Below are 19,874 nucleotides of genomic sequence, written 5' to 3' on the forward strand. Positions count from 1 at the left end.
TTATATTTGAAAAGATTTGTACAATCTATCAAAGATATCAATTTAGATAAACTTATCAAAAGAAAATATGTTCATTTAAAAGTGTTGAAAAGAAAAAGAAATTTAATAAGAATTATATTCTCAAGAGAAGAAGTTATTAAAATAGAAATTATTAAATAAAATAAATAAAAAATGTTGAACTAAGATTAGAATACAAGAAAGACATTGACAAAATCGAAGATGAACTTAGATGAAAAGAAACTATGTGAAAGCCTCTTAAGAATTGTAATGTTTATATGAAAAATTTTAAGTTAAAGAATATTTCTATTATGGTTTTTATGATTCAAAAAAAAAATCATAATGATATAGAATACATATAAATCTAATTTATATTCAAGAAACTTTGTTGAAGTTTTGTAAAATAATTCCTATCTAATTAATGTTTATATATTTTAATTTAATTTAATAAAATTAAATAATATTAATAATAGTTATATAAATTTTAATTTAAATCAATTATAATTTATAATTTAAATTTTAAATATATATATATATATATATACATATAATTTTTTTTCTTAAATAGTCATTTGTTTCTTATATTTTATATTAAAATTAAATATTTATTGGTAAAAATATCTTCAAATACATAATAAAATTATAATTGATTTTTTTAATAGAATAGAATTTTATAAAAACCATCAACATCCTATTTGAATAAAAAAATCTTAGAAAGTAATAAAAAAGTATCTTTATTGGAAAAAATATAATTAAATATATACAAATATAATCCTATTTAATAACTTATTGATATTACATAAGTATGAAAGATATGAATCACAAAAAATAAAATCTCAATACTTACTTAGATCATTTAAAAATAATAGATATTTACTCAAAATTAATATAATATTGAAAGTAAAATAGCTATTGTAAAAATAAAAATAAAAACTAAAGACTTTTGAAATAAGACTAAAGACTAGAAAGGTATTGACATGAATGAAAAAGGCTTCATTCTTGTCTCTATACATACTATCTAATTAGGAGCTATGTGACAACTTTCTATAGGACCTCTGACATATGTCTAACCTGTAAGACATGTTTCTAGCTTATATGATAAGTTTCTTATATGTATGCCAATTTGTAAGCTTGTATCTCAAGCTACCAATACATATAAGATGTAACTAACTTGTTGGCAAAATTTTTAAATTATCAATCAACTACGAACATGTTTCAAGTCATATCTATATTTATGAAGTTTTTGAGAAGCTTTGCTATAAGATATTATTAAATATATCTATATTTATTCTCTATGTAAAACTTTTTATGTAAATAAATATATTTGTCCATGATATATATCCTATTTTTAAAGACAATTTTCATGAAGAGCAATAATCATATGTTGAAGAAGTCTAAGATGCAATAAATTATATTTGTGACATATATTGATCTTTGTTTCTTTTAAAGGTGATTGATAGATCCTCTTAGCCATAAATAGTATCACAAAACATAGCAAAAAGACCACCTTGATATTTGAACATTATTAAGGCCTTTATAACTTTATTTAAATAAAACATTTAAAATATTTTCAAAGGTAGTTCTTATCTCCAATAATATTATCAAAAATTGGAAGTCTCTTCTAAGGTTGTGTTATCCAAAATATTAAATTTTACCATCTATTCAAAGAAAAATATGTCATTCTTGAAAGTCTTTATCTCTATTATGCAGTCTTGAAGGTTGTAACAATTTTAGTGTCTCTTCCAATAACTCAACAAACAATATCTCTTAAATTGAATCTATTATTGTTGATTTTTCATATCTTTAATACTACAAATTTATAAAAAATTATAAATAAAAATAGAAGGTAGAATGCAATTTTTCTTGAACCTTGTTTCTTTTATAGTAAAGATTTGCTATCATTTATCTTAATTTGATGGATGTCGTCAATGAAAAGTATAAACTTTCTTTGTTGCATTTGTAAGATTCTTGATTGACTTTCTTGTGCATCTATTAATATCATATCTTTGCCAATGAAGAAGTTATTTCAATCTATTTTAATGGTACCTTAAGTCTAAAACTTCTTTGACTCCAAACTCTTGATTATTTTTTTCTTCTATGGAAAGAAGTGACATTTGTTTTTTTCTAGTATATCTATTATCTTATATAGCTCAAGATAAGATAAATAGATTATAAAGTGGATCTTCATAGACTTTAATAGATTTTATAAATCATTCATTAGATAGTGAAAAGAAACTCATGTATTTATAAATCTATAAGACATGACATTACATTTGAAATATCTATACTTGGTTCAAAATACAATCTTTCATTTAACTCCTTTTTTAAGGTGTACCATGTTATATGCTCTTTATAGATCTATTTTTGTATAAATCATTAGTGAATAAGTCTTAAAATCAATAGTTAAAGATACCTATTCTTGATGGTGATTTTATTAGATTTATAATAGTCTATACACATCTGAAAAAATCCATTTTGTTTTCTTCACAAATAAGATAAGAGCTCTTTTTGGAGATTTAGAATGGCATATGAAGTTTTTAGTGAAGTTCTTGTCAATATATTCTTTGAGTATAGCCAACTTATTTTGTAATAAATTATAGATTGATCAAAATGACAATTGAGCTTCTATGTAAAGATCAATTGAATAATCATAGGAACGATATTCTAAAAGAATATTTGCATTATTCTTTTCAAAAATATTTTGATAATCTTAGTACTAGCTTAGAATGCCACTTGACATATTTCTACCATTAGAAATGGATGTGGCATAAATAATAAAAGGTGACATTTTTTTTGCAACATATATGAAAATTCTTACACCTAACAATAAGAATTTAGTTATATTGGATTTATAGATTTTTACATGACTAATATAATTTTAAATTAAACTATACAAAAAATTAAATTTACAAGAAATCTTATCTATTTGAATGTTATATTTTTTTAGCTAGGATAATTCTATAATAACTAAATTAGATAAAAATCTAATCTTATTAAATATTACTAACCTATTATATCTATTAATAATTATATTTGAAAGAATAATTTCATAAGTATTATCTTTAGAAGATAATAAATGACCATCTATAACTTCTACATGTATGGATTTAGTATTCTTAAGAGATTTCTTGTTTTTTAACAGTCTTTAACTATAAAACATATTGAGGCTTTTAAATTTAATAAAGAAAAAATTTTATAATATTTTGATCCTAAACAAACTTCTATTATTAACTAATATGAGAGATTTGAAAATATATATATATATATATATATATATATATGATCTTTATTAGATATTACACAAGATTCTAGCCGCTTAATTTCAATTGTAGTTAGAAAAAATTATTTTTCAACACACCATATTTTTTAACAATCATGCTCCCCATTTTGTGATTATGTTGTTTTTTTGGACTATATTGAATAATATGTTGAGGTTCTCTATTATATAAGTATAAACCTTTTTGACAACATTAAATCTCTTTTTGTTTAGTAAGAAATTTGAAACATACTATGTCAATATGCATAAGTTCTAGCCTTGATGTATAAACTTTTAAAAACTTTGAAGTTATTTCCATGATTTAATTTTTACCTCTCTAATCAAATCCTTGTTTTTAGAGTTTATTGTCCCATGCAATGGCTTGATCAATAAATTATTTTAATGAATCTACTTTTGGCATTATCAGCATTAAATCTTTGGTATTATCTTATAACTAATATCAAAATTGATTGATAAGGACTTTGTCATTCAAATCTATGTCCTAAGCAAGGTTTTAGAATTTAACAACATATATAGTAGCTAAATGTGATCTTTGTCATAAATATAGGAATTTGATTTTTGCTACTCTTTTATGTTTATTTTTTTCAAATATAATTGTAATCACTTATAAGAATGAATTTAGATCATATAAAAATTTTGAATCCTTTTCCATCAAAGGTAAAAATTAAAAAAATATATATTTTAAAATAAAAATATTACTATGAATCCAACTTAAATAAATTTATTATAATATTGAAAATAATATAATCTCAAATAGAATTTTTTTTGTTGTAGAAATCTTTGAAACTTTGATCTTGTTCCATCAAACTTCTTTGGTATGCTAAACTTTGCCTCTATCATATTTCAAGTGGTAAGACTTCTTGGATTTAATAGTGAGGTAGATCTATTTGCTACTCTTAACTACACAACTTCTTACTGTAGATTTTGAACTCCAATTTTGACTTCTTCCATTGACATAGAAATAGTGCTTCTATAATTGATATTAGAATTACATGAGATTTTTATTGTAAGAGTATTGATAAGTTCATGAAAATCTACAAGTAGTTGCAAATCTATTCTCACTTTTGTCGAGAGTAGTTTCTATAATATTTCCTTCTATGTATTACTCAAATAAATCCATAAATTATTTTAAAGGAGGATAATCCGTAATTTCTAATATCATATGAAAATTTCTACAAAGAAGGATTGTTTACTTTCCTTAGAAAAAAAAAATCAATTTTTGATGACTAAAATGTATGTTTAAAGGTGGATAGTCCATAACCTTTAAAACTTATTAATAAAAGTGGAATAATCCACTTACTTCTAAAACAAAATAAGAACAATGAGTTAGCACTCTTCTCAAATTATTAAGGACATAAATTACAACAAATAAAACCTCAGTACTCTCTTGTATCACTTAGAAAGAACAGACATTTTTTTAAAATTAATATAATATTGAAATTAGAATAGCTATTGTCAAAGATAAAAAGATTAGAGACTTCTAAAATAAGACTTTGATAAGAATGAAGAAGGCTTCATTCTTGCCTCTATATATATTATTTAACTAGAAGCTACATAACAATGTTCTATATAACCTCCAATACATGTTTAACTTTTAAGACAAATTTCCTTTATGTGTATTACATGGTTAGTTTATATCACCAACTACTAATACGTACAACACGTGATTAACTTCTTCGCTAAATTTGTAATCTATATATCAACTATAAACACATCTTTTGTCAAATCCACAATTATAGAGCTTCTACAAAGCTTTATCACAAGATATTATTAAATCTACCTATATTTATCAACTATCTAATATTTCTTATCTAGGTAAATATATATGTCTATGAAAAAATGATTTTTTTTTAAACTATAATTATTAAATAAATGTCATTGTGAAAGATCATAAGGTAGTCATTACAAACAAAAGATAAAGTTTGTTGTTATGTTAAGAAATTATTGTAGTATAAATTATAAATAGGTGATTTTATAAAAATAATACATAATTTAAAAATAAAAATTAGAAGTCAAAGATAAATTTATCAATTATATTTTTAAATTATAAATATTAATTTGTTTTATATTTATTAATTATAAATTATTTTATACAAAGTTATAAATTATTATTAAATTTATTCTTTTATATTCTATAAAAAAATAGAATAGGGATGTTGCTAATGCCATTACAACTTGCCATCCATCATATGTCATTACATTTTTTGCCAATGCCATTATAATCTATCTTAAATTTTTGCTACATACCACAATACATTTTATAAAACATTGTTAATGCACACCATAATGGATAAAGTGCACATTTTTTGTTTAATATTTCATGCAATTTTTTGGAAGTTATAGTGATTTTTTTATGAACAAGAATTAAAATACGAGAATTTGTTTTGTTTGTTTGTTTGTTTGTTTGTTTGTTTGTTTGTTTTTTTTTTTTTTGTTTTGTTTTGTTTTTTTTTTTTTCTAGTATTTTTTGTGATAGTGTTATAATAAAATATACTAACATGATACTATATTTTATTATAAGGTATATTTTTATTCAAAAATAATTTTTATGTTTGAAAATAAAATTCTTAATAATAATATTTTTTACTATAATAATAATAATTTGCAAAGCAACAACTTAATGCAAATCTAAAGTCATTCACATAAAGCAATTTATGGTAGACATTGAGCCAATAGGAATGTATAACCTTAAATGTGATAATCAAAATTGCATTATAAAAAATTATTTTTCTTAGAATCATTAATTATATGTTGAAAAATTAATAAAATATTTTAATGCATTTTATTGAAAATTTAATGGAAAATAATATTCAAAAAAATATACCACAATAAATAAATTGATGGTTGATATATATATATATATATATATATTTGTTTTTGTAACTAAACAAAATTCTTCAAAATTTTAAATTTCTTTAGATGAAAATAAAGTAAAATAAGAGAAATATATTTACTGTATGACATTAAATTTGACAAATAATACATGCTAAATTTAGACTATGTTCCAACCTTAGGAGTTTATTACTTCAAGAAGTAGACATAATTTATTTTTTTAATTATTAAAAATAATGCTATGGGAACAACTGAAGTGTTTACAGTAACTTGAATATATATATTTTGAAAAAATAACGACATATTTCTCACGTTCCTTCATTTTGTAAGTTATGAGAAATAGGTATACCCTTCCAAACCATTTAAAATTCTTTGATATCTTGTTGCCTCTACCTACTACCTAATGCAAAAGTTCCATTACAAAGTGCCTAAACCTCCAAACGAGATGTTTGTAATAATTCAAAAAATAAAATTCATGTGCTTTAAATTAAATTATTTTGATAAAACAAAAAAATAAATAACTTGAGTTGGATTCGACGAGGAAGAAAGAGACCCGATTGAAGGAGGGGATCCTATGACCGTTGGATAATGTGGAGGACGGGCATAGGCTCGTCTTTGTGGGACTCGCTCTCTCTCTGTGTCTTTCTGTCTGTCTCCAAGGTTGTTCGTCGAAGCCATTTTGATGATTCGATCTCGCAGCGATGGCGTCGACGCCAGGCTTTCTGCATCCCCTGCCCTCCCCTCCGCTCTTGTGCCTGCCTTCCTCCTCCTCCTCTTGCTCTTCTTCCAGCTGCATTTCACCGCGCCTGAATAGGTGCAGTGTGGCGTATTTGGTGTCCAGGGAGCTCCGGACTAATTGTGGGTTCAGGCGTGTGGAGGTTCTGCGCGCAGCTGAGTCTGAAATCACTGCCCCGGCGCCGGTGAGAACCTTTTCTGTGTCGAAATTCAGTCTATGTTGTTAAGCAAAATTGACGGGGAGAGGGGTGCGTGAGGGATGAATGTGCGAGTGCACCCCTTCTTTGTGTAGAGTAGCCTGTCGCACGACGTCGGCCATTGGAATCTGTGCTGTGGAGGCGTATTAGCGCGAATGCGTACTCATGGAACTCACTCACCTATCCGAGACCATGGAATAGGTGAACGTTCTTGCTTTGTCATTAGCTGGCAATTGAATTGAATGAGTTATCCGTCCTCCTCCAAAGTGACATTGGTGAAAGAAATGGGCTGTTTGACGAGTTGCCCATGTGGGGCCGAAGATCTGATAACACAAACCTATGAAATACATGCTCGCCGTAGTGTAATCGACCTTTTTCATCGCTCAATTCAGAGAGATTCTCGTCTATATCAGCTTTATTTTCCCTCAATTCCTTTTTTGGTTTTAGAAACTTTTGCCACGTGTATCCTGTTTTGCAAGATAGCGCTATGTGAGGCAAACTAGAGTCGTACATTCGACCGCGGACTGGAGAGTGCTTGGCATTTGAAACCTTAAAAACCCATTACAACATTATCAGATCTGTCAACAGTACATAATTATGTGTCGGTAGTCTTTGCCCACATATTTGGCACGTCATCATCTTCTTCTGCAACTGTGGCAGGCGGAAGAGGAAGGTGATATGAATCTGCCTTGCAACACATGTAACGGCAAGGGATTTTTGTTGTGCGATTTTTGCAAAGGGCAGAAAACGAATGTGCAAGTGAGGGCTAACAAATTTTACCGGCGATGCCCTTCTTGTCGAGCTGTAAGTTCCTCCTAACACACCCTAGCAGTTTCTGACTAAAATCTGAACATGATAGAAGGAATAGCAACTTGCATGCTCTAGTAAATACGTATCCTCATAAGTATCATAAGTTTATTGGTTTTCTTCATACTAATGAAATGCTCTCAGTAGGGATCCTTTCACTTTCATTTGCAGCTAGTTGTTTTGAGGATCGTCACATTTGCCACTACTGCATGAGATTATATTTGAGTGATCAACTATGCAGGACCTGGAATGCCTGCTCTTAATGTACTAAGACATTAACAAGCAACAGCTTCATTTAATCAGATGACGAAGCGACATTGATTAACTATGAATATTAGATTCCAGCGATCTTTATTGAATTGAAATTGCGGATTGGAAACGTTTATGATTAGTACACAGACTTGAACTTTAAGTTGTGAAGATTGATAACCCTGATTGTTTCTTGGCGTGCGTTCATATTGCAGGTTGGTGTTGTAATTTGCCCACAATGTAAAGTCTACAAGTGTGTCACATTTCCAGATGGTGTCGATGGGTACTGATGCTGTAGCAATGATGGCCAGAACCGGCTAATTCGTGTTGGAGCATTTGTTAAGGGAAGCCGAGACATTTCTAGGGTCTCTTGACATTCAAATTTCAGTGAGTTATGGCCAGTTTTATAATAAGAAAAAGAAAAAGAAAAAAAAGAAAAAAGAAACTCTAGAAGTTTTAGAAAAAAATGTTAAGAGAGGTTTTGATGGAATTGGATTGCATCACATTTGGATCCTATATTCATTTTCATTCAAATTGATGGTTTAGCTAGTATCTACATTTCTTCGAATACTAGACCGTGGCAATGGGAGTAGATAATTCTGCTTCCAGTTGCTAATGTACAATGAGCAATCAAATGTCTCTGGTTTAACAAATTTTGCAGAATTTCTTTCACATTGATTAAATGGGAACTTCTAGAATCGATATCTTCATGATTAGCTCTCCCCTCAACTGCTAGTCATCGTTTTTTAGAATATCGTTTGTTCAGATCAATTAAGATCTAGTTTGTAGAGGTAAGAAGCTAAAGCATTGGCATAGGCTTCAAGTTGGATAGTGTTGTGAATTGCATGAGGATAAGCACTAAGAGACATGCTAGTTTGCGCATGAACTAAACTACTTGGATTTCAGATGAAAAAAGGCCCCCAAGTTACCGTTTGCAAATGACGCTGATCCCTTAATATTCAGATGCTCTCTGGAGCGATTAGCGGGCGAGATTTTGACTTTTCATGCAAACCTTAGGTAAGGACACCAAACCCAAATTACAATTTCTGAATTTACAACTTGCAATTCCTCAAGCAGTAATTTACACCTTTCAGAAAGTTCGAGAGTTGACATTCCACCTGAGTCATGACATGCGAAACTGTTTACAACTAGGGTTGCTCGTCTTGATGTAACTTTTATCTCATAAACCTCGGGAGAATGTGATATGCTGATAATGCGCACATTGCTGTCTTGGAGTGATCCACCCAAGTCCGTGCATCTTGTAACAATACACCATTGCGAAACTGTAGGATAGAATTGTGCTTAAAATGAGTTGGTGGGTCGTTTCATCTCTGAGCAGGTTCTCGAGAACTATTCTATTTCATGTTATTGAGGACAAGAGCAAGAGTATTGGTGACAAGGATGGCGCCTCCTGTTATAGGACCAAACCCGCGTAAATTGTTTTTTCTCGATGTACGATTCTTCACCTAATTCTACTGGGTCGAACTAGATGATGAAGTATGGTCCTTGGCTTACATGGATGAAGTGGGAATCGGTGGCAGGTGCGAGAGCATCTCATGAGATGGATCACAGATAAGTAAACCCTGAATTTGAACTCTCTCCATATTTATATTTAAAAAATCCGGCTGCTTCGACCAATCTATAGTTCACTGCTGTGCTTTCAAAACCCAGGCTAAACTTATCTATATTATACATGCGAATATTCCATGGAAATACGGGTTGCTTTCCCTCTTCCACGGCCAGGAATGTTGAGATTTTTTCCTCGTTTTTGGAGATAATTTTAGTGTTTACTTACCTAGGTGCTTCCCGGAATATGCCCTAAATTGAACGCATGCGGTGGTTCTGCATGCTTTTGGCTTAATTTGCAACAGGAGATCCAAATGCACCGAACATGGGAATTGAGAATGACTCGCACGGTGAAGACAGGATAACAGTACTGAGTGTGGATTCGTCTAGTTGGGCTTGTCACTGTTTATTTCTACAGGAAGGCGTAAATATTTCTAGAGGACATGAGGTGAAGTATCTGAGAAAGGTAAGAGCATATTGCCAGCAATACGTGAATGATCTGTTCACCTGAATCTAATCTTAAATGAATTCTTCTTTCGGAAATGGAGGATTCTGTCGTCACTATCAAGTATAGCCTCCAGATTAGGCATCTCGCCGATTCGAATGCAATGCTTGTATACTTCAGACATCTCAGGCATGTGAAAAATTCAGCAATCCTCAACCAAATACTGTTTGGATGTGAGTTTGAAAAATTCTACGCTTCCCAGATGTCATTTATAATGATTCTAATATCAGCATTCCAAAGATGGGATTTTACGAAATGTGGTTGCTTTATAATTGTAGTTTCTGTAACACTGTATCTTTTCAATAAGGAATTCTATTGTGTACGGAAAACACATTATGCGTTGAGAGTTGGAAATAAGAGTTGTACACATTCATGATGTGAAGCAAATGGAAACCATTGATTTTTTTTGGAAAAAAAAATAAAAAAAATAAAAATCAATGGAACAATGAATAAATGACTGAAATGGATTAAGACTTGCAAAATGATTGTAATTAATCGGTCATACAACTGAGATAGCACTCAAAGTTGAACAGTTACATTGTAAAATCCATATCTACACTTAGAAGTAAAACTCAGAAGATCTTGATATCGTGTTGCATCATGTTGTAGTTAAAACACCACAAATCAAGCAAACAAATCCAAATAGAAAAAGAAAAAGAAGTTTAGAAATGGTTTTAAATTTTTTTGATTTTGCACAAATCATCTTTAATACCATTCTTTGCATTAACAACGGTGAGCAATGAACAATTATTTTATAAAAATAAGTGAATTGTAAACAACCATAACAATTCAACTAATTTTTTTTTGTCAATTTTGACCTGTGCCAATGAAAATTGACCATTCACACACTCATTTTCTTAAGCAATTTTTACTGAATATCTGACAAAAAAAATTGTGATCTTCATGTTTCTTGCAATCTTTACTGAAATTATTAGAATTACTTATTTGTGTTAAGATAAATATTATTGTGTAATTCTTACAAAGTAAATCTGTTTCACTTGGTTTATTCAATCAAAGGAGGTGCAACTAGAAGAGTTGCCACTCCTCAACTAGATGGGACTTTGTCATTAACTTAACCAATTACACCATCTAGCTGGTTAATTACTTCTATCTTCTTAAATACCCTCTCAACCATATCATGGTGTGGTTGGGGTTTTTCTTCCAAGCATGCCAATTAATGAAAGGTGTTAGGCAAGCTTTTGCCTAAACAATAATTTTGCAAATAGATTAGCTTTTATGATATGCATGGAGCACTAGCAAAATTGAAATTTGTTGAGGTTTACAAGCTGCCATATAAAATAATATCAAATAGCAATATGTTTTGTGTGTAAATGAAACTTAGTTGTATCAGCCAATATAAGTATAAATTGGTTATTCTAATGGAGTAAGAATAGATGTTTTAGGATTTTGTATTGACAAAGATTGTGAAGCAAATAATAGAGCTAGACCATCTTAGAAGTGGCCTTGGCTATAGCCATATATTTTGTCTTAGTCTTGAAAAAGGCTATTGGTCATTGCTAGCAAAGCTCTAACTAATGACATCATGTATGAGAAAGAAATAGTATTTGGATGTTGATTGGCATTCATCTATCTCTTTAATCTAATTTCCATCACTAAGCTCATATAGAGGCTTAGGAGACTAGAAAGAGTAACAAAATTTAATATAATAATTAAAAGTTATTTAAAGATAGTAAAAAATATGCTTGTAAGCAAAGACATGAACAAGGCCTGTATTGTATATATATTGAGTTAGGATATTGGTTACAAATAAAATATCAAACCACATACAAATCATAGTCCAATTTAGCAATTCCATAGCATTTGCATACAAAAATTCCACACTTTATTGGCGTTTTATCAAGGTGGAGGGACAGTCTATATTAGACAGTTGGGTGCCAAGTATAATTGGCATCAAAACATGTGTGGAATTAAAAAAGCTAAAGTTCATCAATTTTTTCTTGAGATATAATTATTGGATGATATGGATCCAACCTTGATGTAAGTTGTAGGTGATTTCAAGGATGAGAATATAGACTTTGTTAAGATTTGAGAGGAGGAAATGTGAATATAATTTTTTTTTTGATAGTATAGAGCAATAGAAAGGCACTACTTGCTATTAAGGTATTGTCCACATATAATATAAGGATAGAAAAATCAAATTTATAATGAAGGTAATAACATTTCCATCAACAATTGAATTTATAAATCTAAGAGTTGCAAAGAATGTGTTTATTATCTTGAACTATTTGTAGAAAGATTGTTTTAACTTGTAGATAGTTTTGTGATGATGATAATCTATGCCAAGTTGCAAGATAGTGACACCTTCTAAAATCTTCATATATATATTTTAAAAAGAGCGATTCAAAATATTTTTTTAACATCCATTTTGTGCACATGTAGATCAAGTTAGACTAAAAGAACAAAGACGAGTTAAATTGATTAAATCCAAAGTACAAATAAGAATGTTTTATTATGATTTAAGCCAAGAATTTGATTAAATTTCTATACTACAAGACAAGCTTTGAATCATTTTACTATTTTGGAGCTTTTTAGGTTGATTTTAAAGATCCAATTACATATAATTGGCTTTTGATGAGGAAAAAGGTGTCTAAAGGTCTATGTTGTATTGATGTCATATAAATTTAGTTCTTTTGTGATGGCCATGTTCTACTAAAAGGTCTTAAGAAAGCTTACGGCTTAGGTATATATTATAGGTCTAGCATCACTTCTTTTACTATGACCAATATACAATGAGATTGTGAAGGTTTACTACATTGGGAGGGTAGAAAAAAGGACTTTAGATCATACTTCTTGGTAGGATCCTTAGAAGAGGAACGCCATTAATTGGGTAAGACAATATGGAAATTGAGACAGTAGTGGATGGACAAGAGTTAGTCCTAGACAATATAAAATTGAAATTTGACTATTCTTATACTAGGTAAGATTGATGGATGTGTTGGTTAAGATGTGACATCAACCATGGTTTAGACTATGGAACTAAAAATTATCAAATAATAGAAGAATTATCACAAACTATAGACATTTGGAGCAAAAAAGTGATTGCTTGAGAATCAATATGAGGGAAATGTACAAGAGATGTGTTGGAGCTGGTTGGAATAAGAAGTGGTATTAGCTTGCACAACATGGAAGTAGAATTCATAGAAAACATAATCTCAAGAAAAGTCAAAGGTCATAGAGCAATCAATGATTTATCTAGAATGATCAAGCTTGATATAAATATTATTAGAGGCAAATGGAAAACATTGATAGGAACTTTGAAAAAAGACAATGTAGTGGATTGATAGAATATTAAATCTATTTGTTTCTCAAAATTTGAGAAGTATATAGCTTGTAGAGGATAGAAGAATATAGAGGCAGATTCCTATTAGAACACTACATGAAGAGAAATAATCAACTTATCTTTGCTAGGTATTTGAATCTTATATCTTCTGTTAAAGGAATTGTAGCTAAGAATAATTCACTTGTAGATTTTATTGTTGAATTTAACCTAATGTCAGTTTGATATTTTTGTAAAACATTGGCTATCAAATAAGTAGAGATAAAAAATATTTATATTTAATTTTTTTATACCAAAATTTGAAGGAAGTTATATTATATAGAATTATTTTGGTTCAACATTTATTTTTTAGCTAGGTTGCATATACGACTACTTCTCTTTAATAAAGCTTGTTTAACTTGGCTTTATGAAGCATACATTGGATGACATTGTTAAAGATAAGGATTTGATAAAGATAAATAAAGAAGTGAGACTTTTTTTAAAAAAAGATGATAAGAAATAATAATAAAGAAATATATATATATATATATATATATATATATATTAAAAAAATAAAATGACTATTTCTAAAGGATAAAAAAAAACTATATATATATATATATATATATATATATATATTAAAAAAAATAAAATGATTGTTGCCAAAAGATAAGAAAACTAGACATCCTTGAAACTAGACTAGAAGCAAGAAAGGAATTGATAAGAGTGATGAAAGCTTCATTCTTGCCTCTATATATACTGTCTACCTAAGAACTACTTGACAACATTCTATTGGATTTTGACATGTATTTAATTTGTAAGATTCATGTCTTAACTTGCAAAGTAAGTTTCATATATGTATGCCATATTGTTAACTTATACTATAAGCTGCTAATAAGTGCAATACATAGCTAACTTGTTGGCTAAGTTTTAATCTATCAATCACCTATTGTCATGTATAAAAATGAAACTACATCTATGAATCTTTTAAGAAGCTTTTTTAAAAGACATTATGAAATTAATCTATTTTTACTTACTTCTATAGTAGATCGTTTTACCAAGATGGTACATTTTGTATCATGTACAAAATCTATCATAGGTGAAGAAATAGCTAAGCTTTTCATTGACAATATCTATCGCTATTATGGATTTTCAAATGATATTATATCAGATAGGGGGACTCAATTTGTATCAAGATTTTAGAGAACCCCAATCAAGATTCTAAAGGTGGATATAAAGTTTTCTTCAACTTTTCATCTTCAAATTGATGGACAAACGGAATGGATAAATTAAGTTCTGGAGTAGTATTTGAGATGTACCATTAACTATCATCAAGATGATTGAACAAATTTTTTACCATTGGCAGAGTTTACATATAATAATTTGGTACATTTTTTCACTCAAAAAATACCTTTCTTTACCAATTATGGTTATCATCTATATCTTGGTACTTTTATCTTTTCAAAAGTTGATAACCCTGCAGCAAAAGATTTAGCAAATTGCTTCTCAGAGCTACATATAACAATGAAGATACAATTAAAGGAAGCTCAAGAACGACAAAAGATCAATGCGGTGTCGTGATGTAATACGATTAATAGGTGAAAGAGTGTGGAGATTATTATAATTTAAGAGATCTTAGTTCAAAGTATTAGAACAAATTATCTTAGAAATATAGTTAATAGCCAAAGGGGTAGAAAAATTAAAAGGTATGAATGCTGCTTTTTAAGAAGGTGACTTCTACTTATTTTGTAGTACCATAAGTAAGGCAAATCAAAGTAGATTGGGAAAATAAATGATATAGAAATCTTTAGAAGAAAGTTAAGAGTAAATTCTAGAAAAAAAATTACTTAGAAAAACTAGATATTGATATCCGGAGAAGGCCGGTTATGAACCAGGGTCGAAATCAGACCCTGAGGCACAAAACCGAGTCTCGACTATGACTCCGGTACTCTTTGGCAGATCAAAGAGCGGGATTGGAGAGAAGATTGAATAAGGTTTCTATGAGCGTTGATTTTGGGTGATTTGGAGTTGATATAAATTTGTAAGAGCTTTGCAAAGTTGAGTTTTTTTTTGGATGACTTGGGTTTTATGAAATAAAATAGGATTTATGTTTTGAATGATTTCAAGAGTTTAGTTGCAGATTTACAAATGAATTTTTTTGGATTCATGGTTATAATTGTGTTGAATACATTTTGTGAATTTGAACTTGATCTAACGGTTGAACTGAGAGATATTGAGGTTTAAGTGAGTCAAGGGCTCAAAAAGTAGAATTTTAGGTCCAGTGAGGATTTTTAAGATTTCATGCAATCTACTAGTTGGATTGGAGTAAAACTTATATTAGAGAATATTAGACTTGTTTTTCTATGTCCATGAGAAATTTGAAATCTATCAAACGGTGCAAAGAAGAGAAATTGGCTCTAGAAGGTTGGCAACAAGATTGGAGAAGGAGGCCGGCTAATACCCGAACTCATTTTTGAGGTTTTCGTCAATTTAATAATTCCGATCCTTTTCAAAAAAAAATTGCTTGTTTTGAACTTGATTTTTAAGAAGAGTGCAAATTTTGAATTGAGATCAACGGTTTATTCATTAGATATTGAGGTTTAAATCTGTCATAGGAATTATTAGGATTTGGATTAGGGTTTGGCTAGGGTTCGGTTTAGGGTTTGGATTAGGGTTTAGGATTTGGTTAGGGTTTGATTTAGGGTTTGGATTAGGATTTGGTTAGGATTTGATTTAAGGTTTGGTTTAGGGTTTGGTTAGGGTTTGATTTAAGGTTTGGTTTATGGTTTGGTTAGGGTTTGATTTAAGGTTTGGTTTAGGGTTTAGGATTTGGATTAGAGTTTAAGATTGGATTAGGTTGGATTAGGATTTGGATTAGGGTTTAGGATTTAGTTAGGGTTTGATTTAGGGTTTGGATTAGAGTTTGGACTAGGGTTTGGTTAGGATTTGATTTAAGGTTTGGTTTAGGGTTTAGGATTGGATTAGGGTTTGGTTTAGGATTTGATTTAGGGTTTGGTTTAGGGTTTAGGGTTTGAAATAGGATTTAATTTAAGATTTGTTTAGGATTTGACTTAGGATTTAGGAATTATTAGGGTTTATGATTTAATTAGATTTGGTCTAATATTGAGTGAAATTCAATAGGGTTTTAACTAGAATTAAATTAAGGTTGAATTGACATATATTTGAGTAAAATTTGTGATCATTCTAATATTTCTTTAAGAATTTTATTGTTTGTTTGAAATTTCTTTGAGTTATTTTGAATTTGATTACATTTGTTTACCATTATTATAGTCTACTTAGAGTATTGTTAGTATTCTATTTAGGATTTTGTTATCGCAATTTCTATTCTTCCTTCTACAGCCAGGTGCCCGGAGCATTCTCAAGCAAGACTTCACACATTATGACAGCGGATGCTTATCGCAAAGAGAAACCACAATATAATATGGGTGATAAGGTATGATTACTTCGTCATAATATCAAGACTACTCCTCTTTGTGATAAATTAGATTATTGTAAGCTAGGACCTTTTACTATTTGTGAACAAATCAATCGTGTTGCCTATCGATTATATCTACCAAAGTCTATGAAGATCTATCCTATATTTCATATGTTTCTTTTCAAACCGTATAAGACAGTGAATATCTTGGGAAGAAGACAAATGCCACCTCCTCTTATAAAAGTGGATAATAACTAAGAGTTTGAAGTAGAAGAAAACTTAGACTCAAGGTGGCACCAAAATAGGTTGGAATTTCTTGTTCATTGGCACAGATATGATATTAGTGAACGCACATGGGAGCCATCAAAGAATCTTGCAAATGTAATAAAGAAAGTTGAAGTCTTTCATCAACGATTTCCATCAAAACTAAGATGAAGAATACCAAACCTTTGCTATAAAAGAAACAAGATTAAAGAAAAATAATATTCTACCTTCTATCTTTCATTGTAGCTTCTGTGTATTTGTGATGAGATGGAGTACCAACAACCACCAAATTCAACTCAAGAACTTTCATTTGCGGACTTATCAAATGAGATATTGCGATTTTCACAACCTTTAAGATGACGGAATCAAGATGAAGATCTTGAAGAACAACATGTCCTTCTTTAAATAAATGGCGAGATACAATGTGTTTGGTATCACAACCTTGGAAGAGACTCCCAATGTTTAGTGATTTTATTAGAGGTAGGAACAACTCCTGAAAATGTTCCAAATGTTTTATTTGAAGGAAGTTACAAAGGCCTCAACAATGATCAAATAATAGGGTGGTCTTTTTGCCGTGATATGAGACACTATAGATGGTTGAGAGGACCTATTAACCATCTTCAAAGATAGCAAAGATTGGAGTATATAATAAATATAATTTGCCGCATCTTGGACATCTTCAACATATGAAGACCACTCCTTGTGGAACTCGTTCCTAGAAGGGGGCATAATATCATATATATATATATATATATATATATATATATATATATTTACCTCAATAGTTACTTATATGATTAAGTAAAAATAAGTAAAAATAGAATAATTTCATAAAGTTTTCTAAAGAAGCTTCATAGATGTGGTTTTGACTTTAGATGTGTTTTTAGGTTAGAAACTTGGCTAAAAAGCTAACCATGTATTGGTAGCTTGTGGAATAAGTTATCTCCGTATAGTAGCTTGTGGAACAAGCCAACTATGTAGCACATACATAGATAACTTGTCTTGCAAGATAAGAAATGTGGCTAACAAAGTCAACACATGTTGGAGGTCTTATAGGACATTGCCATGTAACTCTTAATTAAATAGTATATATGGAGGCAAGAGTGAAGCCTTCTTCACTCTTATCAATACCTTTTTAGTCTTAGTCTTGTTTCAAGACTTTTTAGTCTTCTTGTTTTTGGCAATTGCCATTTTAGTTAATATTACATCACCTTTTGAATGACTTTCTACTTCTCTTCAGTGATAGAAGAGTGTTTTGAGGATTCTCTTTCTTTGAGATTCATATCCTTGACATCTACCCATTATTGTCACTTTCCATCATCTTCAAGCAATCTTAAAGTTGCACATGTACTTTTAAATGTTGGATGGAAAATTCTATGAGTAGTCTTTAAGTGCTCAAATGATCAGGTACTTTTAACATGGATTAAAAAAAACCTCAAATAATATCTTTTTTCCATTGCAAGATTTATAAAATATAATCTTTCAATATCAAAATTATATTTTTTTAATGTCCATGTCTTTTTAGTCTTATGCAAAATAAAATGTTATAAAAATTATTGATATGTATATTGTCTTATCATTGCAATTATTGTACATATTTCAAAAAGTGAAGTTATTATTGTCTTTTATCTTTCATTACGTTTTAAAATTGCAACTACCTTGTCATTTGGATCATATACTGTTTAATACATTCATAAAAGACAAATAGCCAAACAAACAATATTTGGTATTTTTTCATGGATCCGCATGCCAAAAAGTGTCTAAATAGCTTCCAAAGCTCCAATGTATCTTACATCCAAATATTGTTTAATCTCAACTTATTGGTTTTTAAATTTCATTGTAATGCAATCATAGCCTTTATAGATGAATTTGTAGATATACTTGACAATACAAATATATACACACACCTCAACATTAATATGACAATTATACTTTTGAAATAGTTTTGGATAAAATAGAGCATCCTTGTTATCAACAACCATTCTTTGAATTTCAAACGTTCTTCTATCATTTCTTTGTCAATATTTGGATATCTTTAGGCATCCATTGTTATTTCTTCTACAAACATCTTTAGATACTTTTTTATATAATGATTGTTTTCTATGCATGGTGCTTAAAGATTTTATATTTCACATGTACCATATACCATACATTTTAGAATAACTTCAAATACCTCTCGATTTTTGTTTTTATTTGAAAATTCTATACAAATTATACAATCTACATCTCCAGTACATCTAATCATATTTTTTCTAACCAAAAAAATCAAAATGTGCATATGAGGTAGACCTCTCTTTTGAAACTCAATATTATAAATATATGCAACAATATAATAAAATACAACTCCTTTCTTTATATCTTCCATAATAATATATCTCTTAAGCTCAAATACATAGACAAGCAAATTTATATAGTCACTTGTTCATTGTCCTTGAAGTAATTCATTATAGATTTTGGATCATCTTGAATTTGTTGTCGCTGTCATAAAAATATTAGAATACTAATAAAACCTTGTAATTGCCATAGAATCTTGAAGTATTTTTATCATATGTCTTACACTTTCAATATAAGATGATGGAAGTAAGATCCTACATCCTAAATTATTTAATTCATATCATTCTTCTTCATGCCCAATACTTTGATGAATTACAAGAATATCTAACAAGTCTTGGTATAAATCAACACATAAATTTCCTTAATTATAATATAGATATTATAAACATGATTGCTCA

The 19,874-nt window shown here is 29.3% G+C and overlaps 1 protein-coding gene and 1 long non-coding RNA gene across 4 annotated transcripts; both read left to right on the forward strand.

The window, feature by feature from the left end:
- The first annotated feature begins 6,784 nt into the window (after nt 1-6,784).
- On the forward strand, nt 6,785-8,747 carry LOC112278230 (uncharacterized). Its single transcript, XM_073532073.2, has 3 exons — nt 6,785-7,026; nt 7,699-7,842; nt 8,310-8,747. The coding sequence occupies exons 1-3, from the start codon at nt 6,808-6,810 to the stop codon at nt 8,382-8,384; spliced, it is 438 nt and encodes a 145-aa protein (XP_073388174.1). The 5' UTR covers nt 6,785-6,807; the 3' UTR covers nt 8,385-8,747.
- LOC149986251 (uncharacterized) lies at nt 8,387-10,421 on the forward strand. Of its 3 annotated transcripts, none has more exons than XR_016500861.1 (4): nt 8,387-8,481; nt 9,058-9,111; nt 9,434-9,546; nt 9,636-10,421. It is a non-coding gene; the product is annotated as an uncharacterized LOC149986251 (long non-coding RNA). The 3 variants fall into 3 exon arrangements; XR_012216963.2 differs by having other exon boundaries at nt 8,453-8,481; nt 9,001-9,111; XR_016500860.1 differs by lacking the exon at nt 8,387-8,481 and having other exon boundaries at nt 8,770-9,111.
- The last annotated feature ends 9,453 nt before the right edge of the window (nt 10,422-19,874 follow it).

Source organism: Physcomitrium patens, chromosome 25, assembly GCF_059467195.1.
Source record: "Physcomitrium patens ecotype Gransden chromosome 25, ASM5946719v1, whole genome shotgun sequence".
In the NCBI taxonomy this organism is placed as follows: Eukaryota; Viridiplantae; Streptophyta; class Bryopsida; order Funariales; family Funariaceae; genus Physcomitrium; species Physcomitrium patens.